Source organism: Trichinella spiralis (genome assembly GCF_000181795.1).
Source record: "Trichinella spiralis strain ISS 195 chromosome Unknown Scfld9, whole genome shotgun sequence".
Taxonomy (NCBI): domain Eukaryota; kingdom Metazoa; phylum Nematoda; class Enoplea; order Trichinellida; family Trichinellidae; genus Trichinella; species Trichinella spiralis.
The window spans coordinates 5,678,270-5,693,221 of NW_003526948.1; the positions used below are offsets into that span (position 1 = coordinate 5,678,270).

At 26.9% G+C, this 14,952-nt stretch overlaps 2 protein-coding genes across 2 annotated transcripts; both read right to left on the reverse strand.

Moving 5' to 3' along the window:
* Window positions 1-8,890: 8,890 nt before the first annotated feature.
* Tsp_11909 (hypothetical protein) lies at window positions 8,891-9,790 on the reverse strand. Its single transcript, XM_003372194.1, has 4 exons — window positions 9,692-9,790; window positions 9,282-9,449; window positions 9,031-9,204; window positions 8,891-8,950 (listed from the first exon to the last, which is right to left on the reverse strand). Exons 1-4 carry the CDS (start codon window positions 9,788-9,790, stop codon window positions 8,891-8,893), a joined length of 501 nt encoding a protein of 166 aa, XP_003372242.1.
* Window positions 9,791-10,375: 585 nt separating this feature from the next.
* On the reverse strand, window positions 10,376-12,764 carry Tsp_11910 (putative ferric-chelate reductase 1). Its single transcript, XM_003372195.1, has 6 exons — window positions 12,711-12,764; window positions 12,098-12,310; window positions 11,001-11,093; window positions 10,789-10,951; window positions 10,517-10,716; window positions 10,376-10,459 (listed from the first exon to the last, which is right to left on the reverse strand). The coding sequence occupies exons 1-6, from the start codon at window positions 12,762-12,764 to the stop codon at window positions 10,376-10,378; spliced, it is 807 nt and encodes a 268-aa protein (XP_003372243.1).
* Between the last annotated feature and the right edge of the window lie 2,188 nt (window positions 12,765-14,952).

The window sequence follows — 14,952 nt, forward strand, 5'->3', positions numbered from 1 at the left end:
ACCTAACACTACTTGCCATTAATTCGCATAAATTACTTCTTCCTCATAATACAGATGCTGTTTTTCAAATCTAGCTAAAATAAAAATATCTGAAAGTAATTTTGAAAGCTTTTACAATAACAAACAGTAATTTTATATATTTGTTGAGAGTTTGATATGAACTTTGTAGAAAAATCATTTTACAATGCCTAAATACATTATTATAACAAGATTTTAAAATAAAATGTGTCATAGTGATTTGATAAAGCTTCTTCTAACATATGGATGTATTAAAGCATGGAATGCTTAACTGTTGAAATGAAAAATCTTTGGTCTGTTGCTATCCTGGCATTTCAGATATTTTGTAATAGATGATTTTTATGTTTGAAAAAGTCTAAAAGTAAAAATAAAATATATATTAACCCTAAACTTTGAATCAACTTGTTCACTTTTCCTACTATGAAACATAAGAAAATTAACATACTGAGATTCATTGAAAATCTTAAAAATATGCATCATATAATGCACGTTCACTTTATATCTATATCAGAAATTTGAGAACATTTTAAAAAGAATAAAGTTGAAAAATAATTTTTTTTTCTTACTTTTTACAGATTATACATTAAAATTTTACGGGAATAAAATATTCACTTGACTTACCGCAAACAGCTATATTTGCAAAACAATGAAGTTGGAAGAATATTGTCAAAAGTATCTAATATATGTATATATAATGCGAAAACTATCCATTTTATTTATATACTGATGTTTGGACTTCTCTATCAATGATACGCGATTAAAGCATTTTGAAGTCAATTGCATCACCGACGTTTAATTTGAAAGCTTTTAACGTTTTTCAATAATAAAAAAACAAGAATAATAGCAGCAGTAAAGCGCACGTTCGTGAGTTTAATTTTTTAGATGACATCCAACTATTGAGTCATTTGTCACTGTAATTACTTTATTAGTAAATAACTTTTTAATTTTTTCCTTTTACTTCAATCGTGAAAGTCAAGAAAAAAGAATAAAATTGCAGCTAATAATATGAATGATTGAAATATCTATTTCTGCTTTTAAATATATTAGAATTGTAATAATTTTGAAAAATAAGAAACAAATTTAAAAATAATTTTTTCAATTTCACTTCATAAAAATTTTCAGACATTTCAGACTCCCAAATAAAATTTTTTAACATTTAATGTTACAATCGAAAATGTTTATAGTAAGCAGGAAAATGAGCAACAACAATCAAAAAGAGTCGAAACAGTTGCTTGGAATATAGAGTGAAGCATTTCAGTAAATTTATTTAAATTTTACAAAGAATTAACTATTAATATTAATTATGCTAATATTATGTGGGATTGGCAATTTGCCTATCGGGCAATCTATATTAAATGAGAACAACAACAGTTGTCGTGTCTGAATTTGACACCTGCTAGCGAAGTGCAAGCAGAGGGGATAAATTCAATGTAAAAATAAAATTTGATTTTCGATGCAAAGTTAAATTCATTTTCAGAAGCTTAATTATTTCAGGCACCAACTCATCGAAGGCTAAATTTAAGTAAATTAAAAGCTCATGAACATTTTGTACATGTAAATTAATGCCAAATTAATACACTCATCATTCGACCTAGCTGCGTAAAAACTAACGCAATATATATATATGTACATTTTTGTTGACACTGTCTATTTGAACTTACAACAAAATTATTGTTGAAAATAATTAGCATTTTCAATGATTACTAAATGAACTTTAAAATTTTCAAAAGTCGAACAGTGGAAAACCAAAAGTATAATATTATAAAGTGCCATTGAGTATAATATAAAATATGAAAAAATGCATCTTTGCGTTTTACGTATTTTCAATATTATTCATAAGTATGACAATGCAAAATTCTGTTGGGCTTCATTTCTGGCTGCAAATTTTATCACTCTGACATGCTGTCACACAATGATTGACTAAATAGCTTATTTTTTTTCCTATCGTGACGCAAGTTTTATAATTACAATGTCATTTTGCATTGTTAATTTTTAATGAAAAGCGTTAATGAAGAAAGAGTATTCTTTTCGAATAAATTCACTAATATGCAAATAATAATAGATAACAGTGAAAGGGTCACATAGAAATTTGCCCATTTCGAGAATAAGTGCGGAACCTGAGCATCGGACCATGCAGATGAGGGTATGATTCATTGCATTTGGTAAGTGTTTTTCTCATTTCTTTTTATTTGTGCATGTAGCATTGGAATGCCGCAAAAAAATAAATTAACATAATTTCAATTATTGACCATAATTATGATATTGCAATATTGAAAGTAAAATGAGGATAATAAGAATAATAGTAATAAGTAGTAAGTAGATGAGAAACCAAAATTCTTATTTCAACATGCAATGATATATTAAATTAATTTAAATATCTATTTGAAATATTTATGATTCGAAAAGTTTTAAATTGAATATTTATTCCCACTTCTATTGAATTAGAGGTCACGAGATGATCAAAGTTCAGTAATAAATCAATTTTAGCAAAGAAAGTCGACATTTCCATACAATAGGACTGTTTCAAATGAATATAAATTTTCAAAAAATTCAAAGCAGACCAACGCGATCCAGAAATGCATTCATAAAATTTGAATTATATATTACTATAGCAATTTTGCCAGTAGTTGATTATGAATGGCTTTTTAATTTCGCTCGAAAGTCATTTGAAAAACAATATGTCAAGTTCATTTTAATAATTTTGAAGATTGCAAAAAGCTTTTTTTTTGCTTTCAGTTAATTCAATTTTTATTTTCACAATACACACAGACGCGGAGAAGCAGAATTGAAATTCAATATTTGTGGACTTTCAAAGAAAATTGAAATCAGATCGCTTCATCTTATCAAATTAAATTGCAAAAAAATATCTATTATGGCTTCGAAATGATTCATATGATGGCTTAATTTTCTTTTTTTCAAAATATCATTGAGAAAACATAGAAAATTAAAGAAATAATTTAAAATAAAATTACTTCTCTAAATCTACTTTTGATATGGTTATTCATGTGTTCAAAAAATAAGACCATGACACAAGTGCTTCATCAATTAATAATAATTGTCTGCTTAATTTACAATTTGATTTTGTTATGAATGTTGACATCATTCTATTATCACTTTACAACTGAGTAGTGGGTGATTAACAAAAGCTACTTGACAAATTTTAAACAACAGCACAGAGTATTTTACTTTAATGATTTTTTATTAAACAAAAAAGCAAACATTTTTTAACATTACTAACTTAACAAAAAATATATATTTGTTGCTAAGTATTAAAATTTTATGATATTTGAACTGTGAAAAACACTGATATGGTGATTTTTATTTTTCTTGTTCATTTGCGCAGAAAAATATTCCAGTACAGTCGGACGTTTTAATAGCCAGTGAGTAAGACATTAAGAATCCATGTGATAATGCAACTTTTAATAATCTGCTTTTTCTTCGATAGCAATGATGCATATGGAAAATGTTGTAATTTATTGTTTGTAAAAGTTCAATATTTATCCCTACTCTCTAATTCACTTTTGTGGCTTTACTTATGCTTTATTATATTTGAGACAATTTGTAATAATAAGTAATTAACAGTTAATTATGAATTGAATTTGTAACTTACAATAACATTCCAAATAAATATTTGTTGATGAGAATTATTTGAAAAATAAATATAATAATTGTTCAATGGTAGTAAAATAAGTAATGAATACTGAACTTGAAAATCAAAATTCATTTCACCAATATGAATAATACATTAAAAACATAAAATTATAATGAATTATTAAGTAAAAATAAAGTAAAGAAATTTTTTTATTTATGCTGCAGTATTTCTTTTTTGATATTGAATTAAAATATTGACTTTTGAATTCAATCAATAAAATAAAAGCGAATATGCATACAGAAAGAATTGAACGGTCATAACAAATATTGTTTATTATGCAATTTTATATTTAAATTCATAAGCATGTAATATTTTATATTCATTTTTTATAGTACATTAATAATTGCAAATTAAACGGTAAGCTAAATTATATGATAAACATTACAATATACCTTACTTCTAATCTGCATTAAAATGAATATTTACATTTGTATAAGCTTTTAGTTTTAATGTGCCATTTTAACATAATCAATATGTTCAATGGGAAAGTTTGCAAAATTTGAAACAGCATGAACATTACATTACGTTAGTATTGATGTAACCACTAGAACACATGGACATGTTTTGAAATAGAATTGTAACGTGAAAAATGAATCATACAATTTCAATTGAATTTTCATTGATATAGATAAAAAATGTCTTTTGCAATATAGTAAATACAATTAAGCAATTAGTTTTCAGTGCGTTACCATGTAAATTGATAAATCTTAAGATTTCACCTATCAACATGTGATTTCAAATTGAATTGAATATCAACAATTGAAATAACATATTGTATCATATCATATCACATGCAGACATTTATGCAGACAAATTATTATTACTATTGGCATGTTTATTCCATGTTTCATTTTTCTATCTATCATGCTAATTGAATATTTCGATTTTTATCAATACATACTGCATCAATATATTTTATAAATTTTTATAATTGATATTTTGAACAATCATGTCACGCTAGGAAAAAAGTTAAATACTGAAATGTTTAATATTAAAAATCAATGTGTTTAATCATATTAAAAAAAGTTACTTCCTTATTATTTATTTCTATTTAGAAAAATTATTTTATCAATTAAAACAGCTTTATGCTTTCTAAACAACAATGCAATGACTTTATTTAATTTAAACTGATATGAAAATCGATTATAAAGCATTTTAAAATGTCCTACTAACTGGACTTCTAACGCTGATTATCATAAAATTTCAAAAGGTGAGAAATAAATATATATTAAACGACTTTTAATCATTTTTTGGGACTTTACAAAATAAAAAATGTTTCATCAATCGGCACTTTTATGTAAAATAAAAAGTCAATTTCGATTTGAGAGAAATGTCAACAACGTTAATGGAAAGTATGTAAACGGGAAGAAGAAAGTTAGCTTCTAACTCAGCTAATCATTTATTTACAAGCCAATCAGTTTTAATGGAATAATGTAATTTTAAGTAAAAAATTATTTACAATTCATTTTTATAATGTGCTGCTACTTTACACTCAATAATTTTTGACAACTTAAAGTAAAATTCTCAGGCTTAATGTAATAAAATGAAATATAATATATAATATATAATATATAATATAATATATATAATATAATATAATATAATATATCTATAATATAATATAATATAATATAATATAATATAATATAATATAATATAATATAATATAATATAATATAATATAATGAAATCAAGTAGTAAACAAGAGGATTACTTATGTAATTAAATATTACATTAGAGTATCTAGAATAGCTTTACCATTTCAATAATGAATGCTCATGTCATATTTAATTAGATATAATTCAAAAATTGACAAAACGAAGTAAACAAATTTAAATGTATGGATTTACTATAAATATTTTGCCATGTTAAAAAGGTCACTTTTTTAATTTAAAAATTTTGGTTAAAGCATCGTTGTTTTAAAACTATGGCCATATCAAAATATTTGAGTCACATTTTCATCAGTAATGTAAAATGAAATAAGAAAGTAAAAATTTAATCTAGCTTGATAAATTCAAATTCAACATTTTAACTTCCTTTTAATTAATAATTTATGCCTTTTGTAATTAAAATTTGAATTTAATTCATCAAAGTTTAATTGAATAGAATAATATGAATTGACGTGCATCATTTATATTAGCAAATTCAGTAAAACCATGCTGTGCTACTTAACTTTAAAACCATTGAGGAATAACAAATGTTGTGCACGTAATTGTACCTCAAATTAATTGTTGCATTTTACGAAACTTTTTGTTTTAAACTGCTTCATCATTCATTCATTCAATTATAAACTTATAAAATAATGTAAAAACTTTCATGATTGCTCGTTCATAAAAATTTTTAACAAAAATGTATGTATATATACATCTATATGAATTGTAATGCACCTACTTTGTGGAATTTTTTAATTTAGTAGAGAATTTCAAAAATTGACTTTTACTAAGAAGCTTTGTCTATAGATACATAGAAGCTTGTGTAGAAAAAAAGCACTTCTATTTGTGCTGATAAAGCTACGCATGTGCAGCACCGCAAGCAATTAACTAACATTAATTGGCATAACAAGGACAATAAATCCATAATTTACTTGTGTAATGATAAATTAAAACGTAAACAAATCTACATTAAAGCTGTGAATAATTTTTGACATTCATTTTTCGAGAAAAGTTTATCAAATTGTTCAGCACTTTTATTATATTAAAACATTTCTTTTCATGCAAGCATGGAATTTTTATTCTTTTCTATTGCTTGCTTTTTAATTTGCAAAATCACAAATCTGATTAATCATAATCAAATTCGATTTACATGAACATTTATTTAATTTTTCTACAAGTATGTTACAGAAAGGTTAATAAGAGAAAAAAATGTGCTTTTTAAACGTATCTGTGAAACAAAGAAATGTCAAAGGGTAAAATTAGGAGTATTTATCAAAATTTATAAAATATACCATGACAAAATATTTAGAATGATTCATGTTCAACTAAAGAGACCTATCTTTGATTTCCCATTTGAACGACACTATTACAATCAATCTTACCTTGGTATGATAAGTGAAAACAACTGGCATAATGTCTGTCTGTCATGAGATTAACGACACTTGGCAATGTATAAAATACTAAGTGGTACTTAAAGATAAAACTTTTTGTGAAGTGTGAGAACTCGTTGGCGTAGGCAGAAGCAGCATTTCCGCTATCGAATAAGCTAAACTTGAGAAACGACCTTCGAAAGCTGAACAACCGACGTTTTTAATCGATAACTTTCTCGAAAATGAAACGTGAATGTTGCTGAACTCCCAATTGTTTCGTCAAATCAATTCAAGCTGCTTTATTGGGGAGGGTCAATATTTGTTATATAACGCACCTTACTTTATATCTTAATTGAATGAATAGTCGACAAAAAATGCTTCTTAAAAAAATTAAACTATCACAAAAAAAGCATATTGACATTTTATGTAAATTTTGCAAAATTAAATTAGTAGTATATTTGCTTGTTAACACTATTTTGCTTTGTAAAATGTATTCTCTGTTAAAACATTATAAGACACAAGAAAAGCTTATGATGCAAAACAGTTTTCAAATGTATTAACGATAAAATTGAAAAGCTCTACTCATTACAAAAGCTTGAAATTTGCAACACTTTTGTGATTTAATTTTAGAAATAAGGTGTGCACTTGAAATGTAAATTGCATTGAATCCAAAGATCTTACTTAAATTTATATGAGCTAAGGAAACTTTTCAAACGTTGTCATTAAAATTAAACCATGTAGCAATATGAACAACAAATTACTGTTCGTTTCTTTTTCTCCTTTGCTTTTTAATAATTTAACTGAAATGCTTTATTCCATCAATTTTGTACAGTTGCCTTTTTGATTTGCTTTTAATTTTGAATGTTCTTTAACTTTAAATCACTTCTCCATTCCTAAAGTTCCAGCTAGCATGTAGCACTTTGAACACTTTATGCTTGAAAATAAGCCTAAAATTGCAAAAGCGCCAGTGTAGTCAGAGCAGTTACATAGATTAGGCTGTGATTAAATTTCTATAAAATAAAATATGCACAACAATATTTTATGAAAAATATGCTTCGTAAAATATTCTCGCTGATTTATTTACAAATTTTAAAATGATAGCAATTGTTAAATGGTTTTAAGTTTTATTATAATGTTAAATGACGCAGAAAGAAAAGTATTTCGTTTGCTTCTGAAATGAATTTAAATAAAATTTTGCAGTTGAAAACTGTATATTTTAAGGAGAATTATGAATTGTTGAGTACGTAAGCATGAAGATGGTATACATATGTCCATGTTCAAAATGCATTCGTGCATACTTAAAAATAAAAAGAAGCACCTTTATATACAAATTAAAATAAAAGTTTAAAAAATATTAGACGTTATATGTAGTAATTAAGTTTTTTCATTTAATTTAAATTAATAAGTTTAAAACTTTTTATGAGTTTGCAATTTATAAGTGCTGCAATTCTTTTAGATAAGAAAGTGAAATAGCTTCAAAAATTAAAGTGCATTGATTAAGTAGAAGCCATTCTCTTATTTATTAAAAGGTAAGAGTGATTTATAATAAAGCGAAGAAAAGCTTGTATATTGTGCGTCCAAAAATTTAAGATTATTACAGTAATTTAGAAATAAAAATGTTACGTTTGTTAGCAATGAATAGACACAGTTGGCAAGTATTTATTAATTTTTTATTCACTTATGGCATTTAATTGCATGAACATGCGCATTTGACTACGAAAAATACATTTGCAATTAGCAACTAAAGATAACTTTATTATTCATTATTAAATTTGTTGCATTTTATAAATAAATTATGTTTGCTTTATATTTCTAAAATTTGCATGATACAAAATGTAAAAAATGTTCTTTTCTGTGTTTTAAAATAAATTTGCGCAATTCAAATTCACACTAATTATTTAGCACATTGATAGATGAGAAATGTATAAGAAATCAAATAAAAAAATTTACAAAAACCAACTGCTTTACATATGTGCCAAAAAAATTTTAAGCATTATTTTTATTTTATTAGATTGCACATTAACTGGTTAAAAATATTTCAATCAATTAAGAATTTTCAATTACATCAATCAGAAAGAATTATAAAACATTAAGCGATACTGCTAAAAGGCAACAATAATGTAATATAGTTTATTGCACAATAAATAAAATGACAATTGCAATGCACATTCACATAGTTTTTTTAACATGAGTTCATTTCAATGCAAAATAGCTTTATCATCTAATGTGGCTTCATTACTATATTCTGCTTTGATTGTCTTTTAAAAATTCAAATTTATGAAAGACTGCGCGGGCATTTTGTACTTATTATACTTTTAATAATATGATTTTTGCATACGCTTGCCTTATTTGCAAATTCACTGTTTGCTGAACGATCATTCAAAACTGCTATGAATTTTAATTTCCACTTCATTGTTTTTGCAAACTGTGAATGCCGAACAGAATGAATGCCCAAAATATGCCTCTGGCGCTTCTTCAACGACGAGCATTGAAGAAATGGTGCGTTCACTTCCTGCAAACTGAACTACAAATGCTGCGAGCTCATTCAAAACGGTAAGTTATAGAATTACATTTTATTTATCTATTTACCGAGGATATACAAATTACGCTGACTATAGTTACGATATTATGATGCTTTTTTAAATGACTACATGCATCACTTATTGCGTTGGGCCAAAGAATACAAGGCCTTTTAGGCGTTGTGCGACAGTGGTAACTGTTACACACAAGAATCAGTAATTGAACAAGGCATTCTTGCTTTAATGTATCTTCTTAATTCTTAATTCTGTATTCTTCTTTAATGTATAATCTGTGAAAAGTGAAAAGTAATCATACTGTATGATGAAACTCAGGTAGAATTATATCCTCTCACAACTAGTACTGATAGCGGCTATTTAAATATATTGGAGCGTCTCAGCATAACTGAAGGCGACAATTAATATGGCTCGAGCTCACGTTAAATGTTTCATTAGTTTTGTTGAAGAAATGTTGGAAATGACAAGTTTTGATGATATGAAGGGCATAGAATGAATAGAAAATGCAATCATATTTAGAATTTTACAAGTAGTTTCAGGATATGTCATGGTTCTGTTACGCATTTGAAAAAATTATCATAAAATTTCAATATTTGTTTCGTAATGAGCTCAAAGCTGATTTTGCTAAAGCCTTATGTAAAGATTAGCCAAAACATTTATATGAATGACATTATAACTGCTGAGTTATAATTTCTGCTCATCTAACGCAATACTAGCAGTTGTGTATTGTTAGAGAAGTTTCCGGGGAAAAGGTGTATTGGGTTTTGTAATCAATGCACTTAACTGCCCTGTACATATTTACACTCTTAATCATTTTTACTATCTTCAAATTTATTTGCTAGATGTTTTATATGCCTCATAAATCGGATTTGAAAAGTGACAACAGGTCTGATTTGCTCTGCGGGAAGAGTGAGCCTCAGCGCAAATATAAGAACGCTTGAAAGTTATGACTCAGATAAAATATGTCTTCTAAAATTTGCCTAATTAAATTTACATAAGCTAAAAGATAAAGTAAGAAAAAAGTAAGCTTAAATAGAAGTACTCAAAATAATATAATGAATTTTTATTAGATAAATTACGTGATGATTATTTTTTTAATATATTTCTGTCACTGACGCTTTTATACAGTTTGTTTTACAAGTTAGAATCTTATGCTGCTATAATATAGACCAAACCAGAAACAAAAATCAGGGCAATGAGAATGAATCCAATGACTGTTGCGAGTTGAACTCTCTAAATATATTAAGTATAGACAGTACTGTTTATAAGAAATGCAGTGATTTTACGTACTTGCAGATAGTTATATTTTGCATTTGTATTGTATAGTTTTAATTGATTCTTGAGGATGGATAATGTTTCCAATGTGATTGCAGTTATAACTATGATCACCCAAAAGATGATTATGAGTGATCTCGGGACAATTCCATAGTCTTCATTCACACCTAGCTTGTAGCTGAAAGGGGGATAGGTAACGCACCAAATTGATGCTGCTGAAAACATTACTTTTGCAGAATTTAGACTGAGAAAATAAAATATGCTATTCAAAACATGTCAGACGTTACCTGCACAGATAAAAGAACCATATCCTAAAATAGCATGGGCGCAGTTGAACAAGATTCTTAATTTATGCTTTGGAGTGCAGCGGTAAATTCCCATGATCGGTTGCAAAAATGCGCCTATAGATGCTGTCATCCCAAGAATAGCGTGTGTTCCTTTTGGAAAATTCTAAAACAAATGTTTCAGCATTTTGTGAATAGGGGGTACCTCCGCAAACTTTTCCAGTCCATTTTCCATTTTCGGCTATAAAAACACATATGAAAGAAACTGCGATCAGGAGACTACCAGTTGTATTTAATGTCATGTGCATCTAAAATAAGGCACAATGTTATCATTTATGTATTTCTTCAGATATTTCATTGCATTACTCAGTTGTAACCAAAATTAAAAACAAAAAAAGTTATAAATATTTTAACTTCGTGTATTATTAAATTTATGCAAATACGAATATATGTTTATTAAATATATTTTAAACATTGTAGATTAACTTATACCAGAAACCATATTTTTTTTCCATAAATTAGCTGTGCTGGTAAAAGGTATTTCAAGTATCGCGCAAACAAGATTCCAGAAGGAAGAAAAATCCACCAGCCAATAACCATAAGGCATCCTAAATAGCGAATGTTATTTTAAATATCAATCATAAATTTCATAACCATGTGCTTTAATAATATTGCGCTTGAGGGGATTTGAAGGCTTTCTTGGTATTATTCCAGAATGCATGTTTGTAAATGGTTTATGCGTTGTTGCAATAATAATTTTTTCTGGTGAAATGTATGGATACATGTCTGAATCAGGTGATGTGGAATGAATTTGAAAATTTCCACCTGAAGCATGTTACTTTAAAAATTATCTTTCCATTGCTGCTTATCATATGTTTAATACTTTGTTCGTCAATTAAACCATTAACAAGAAATATGTAGTGAGGAATGTACAGAGATTTCATATGCAATTCTGGATTTTCGTTCCATATTTTTTGTAAAAATCGGCATGTCATTGTGCCATTGATGATTTCAGTTTCTAGATTTTGTAACATTTTTTTAACCTAAATTTTCTCTTAAGATTTAAAGATAAACATTTGTTTATGTTTTTACAGTTATAACATCTTCAATTTTCTTAAAAGTTTTTGTTGTTGTATAGCCAAGTCCAATTTCAGGATCCATGTTTCTAGATGTTTGACAGTATATGACGCTGTCATTTCCCTAATCATATATGATATATATTATGCAAGAAATGCACTATATTACATATGCATATACTTTAAGTATTATTTTCAGCGTATTTAATTTGTAACTTGACAATAAAAATTGTTACCATTTCTTGATCGTCAGAAAACCCAATGGCAATGTATCTATTTGGCAGATTTTCCTTCAGAAAACTGCTAATTTCATATTCAATTACTTCACCAGTGAAGTTGTACGTGAGAGCCAGCAGACATTTTGGCGGTTTACAGCCATCTGGGTGAAATATACAGCCTTTTTTAATGCCACACTCATCCAAAGCTTTCTGTTGGAATTCATAGCTTACCTGTAAATAGCTGTTATGAGCACAAATTTGCATATCAATGTAATAATTTAAACGAATGTTTATTTACTGCACAGTTTTAATCTTATTCTAACTTTATATTCTTTGCAGATTTTTATGCCATTCACTATATCTAATTTTTACGTATTATTGAACATGTGTAAACTTCATACCGCACTATGAAACGTGAATATTGTAATAATAATTTGTAATATAGTGGAGATATTTAAAAACATATATTTATGTGCGTAATGTATTTCTGTTATAACTAACTGTTATAACTATGACAGCTACGGCATGTAATAGATATGACATATATGAAACTTTGTTTAATTGATGCTATTTATCCTTTTATTTTATGTTGATAATCAATAACTGAAGTTATTAATGTTAAAACACTTACAACATTTGATCCAAATGAGATTACAGCAATAAAAACATGAAGAAGTAAAAACATATCTACAGTACGCAGTAAGATGTCAAACTTTAAAAGATTTAGGATGCACAACAGTATAATAAAGTATATTTAAAGTTGTTCTGAATTTAATTCGTACTGCACTGGTTCATAATTTAAAAAGCGCTCCTGATATTGGAAAAAAGAAAGAGTTTAAATAATTCAATTCAGGTCAGATTTTGTCTAGATCATCAAACCTGCTTATGATTAACTGATGCCTAGATTGAACGTTACTACTAGTTTTTTGCTTTACTGGCACTATTGCAGTTTAAATTTTTAGAAAAAATAGAAAAAAGGCCATTATTTTTTACTTTGCATTTTTAATAAAGAAAAATGTTGATCAGCTTGATTTGTTCAAAAAAGTTTTGTCCACTGAGCAACGAATGAATTCTGCTTGATTCTTTTACTGATGCTGAACGCAAAACGGTTCTGTTATTTTAATCATTTGCAGCACAAATGCCCACAAACTAGTCACATAATGAACAACCAGCATTCCATGGAAATGCTAATTAGTAGAAATATAAAAAAATTTATTACATTAGTCAGCAATACTGATGGAAGCATCCAAATAATAAAAACTTGTTTTAAAAAATAGCAACCATTAACTTATTTTAAATGATTTCTGAAGAACTAAATTAATTCTGAATCAATGCATCCAGTTGCTTCCAAATAAAATGTTTTTTAAACGTATATTTATTAAGTATATGCAGTAGATGAGAATGTTGCCTTATGCATGTGAATTTTATTTTTAAAATTTTCAAAACGCATGCAAACATGTTTCAAAACCATTCATAATAATTTGTTTCAATTTTTGCTTGCTAAAAACTGTATAATTTTTTAAAATTAAATTTTGCCCAGAAAAATAGAATAATGTTGCAAGTAGGTAGCATTATGTGCAACATATTATTTGAACGGTTTGTTATTATATTAATTAAACACAAAAATATACATTAAATATGCATTTTTATCTTTTTGTATTTATTCTTTATTTATCGTTTATGACGTTGCAACTGTTTATGACATGTTACTGAGCGTTACTCAACAATTTGCATAAAGTGCTATTCATGAAGCATTTTTGCATATAGTACAATACATTTCTGTAGAAGCCATATTATCATTACCTTTTGTTGTATCTGATTTATTGCTGTGCGTTGTTCATATTGAATTTCAATCAAGCTGACGTGATTTTATGGCTACTTTATCAATTGACGTAAAAGCTCTTTCACATTATTGGAAAGCTATGAAATAAAAGTATTGTTATGGAAAGTATATGATTAAGAACACTTTAGTGTGTTTACGAAACTTTTCATTGCAAATATTAAGCTGAACATCGTAAAAGATAAACGCTTAATTGTGTGGGACACAAGTGTTACAAACATATTATTAACTTTGATTAATATTGTTTGCTTTGTTATTTCTTAAAATAATCTGTTTACAGAATTGAAAATGCGGCATTTAATGCTTTTTTAATGTTAATTATGCTTATTTTTAAAGCAGGTTTAAATAGCATTTTGAAAAAATAAAGAAATTTTTGTAGCAACTGTTTATGCAGCAAGCATATATATCTAAGAATATAGAACGTTTATTGAAATAATATAATAATTTACATAAGTATTCTTAACAGTATAATTGACTATGCTAAACATGTTGCGCTTATCACCTGACTTCAATGTCAATGTTTCAAATTTTTAAGCAAAACATTGATTCTTTGCATGCAGTATTTTATTATTTATATCGCGCCGTACATTTATGTCTGAAAGGAGCAGAAGACACCATAACTTTCAGATTTATCAAAAGTGATCGAGCATGTTTTGTAATTTTAATAATACCAGTGAAAATTTTGGATTTGAATTTTGATTTTCATTTTTAAAAATAATGTGATGGTTGCAGTTGTACTCACAAACAATAATACGTTACACGCACTGCTTATAATTAAGATTTTTGAAAAATTTAAAAACCTTTTTGCATTCATTTATTTCAGAGTAGCGTATGTTTCCTTTTTATTTTTTGTATTATGAAAGTTCTCAGATAGAATTTGTATTTTATTCAAATGCAGTATATTCTGCAGCTACACGGTCTTTCCATTGAAAGTACAGTCGGCCCTCAACATTCGTAGAATTCAAAACCACCAAAAAGATGAATCCTATTTTTAAACCCTAGTGTGCATGTATGCAGTGGATCTGCAGATTCA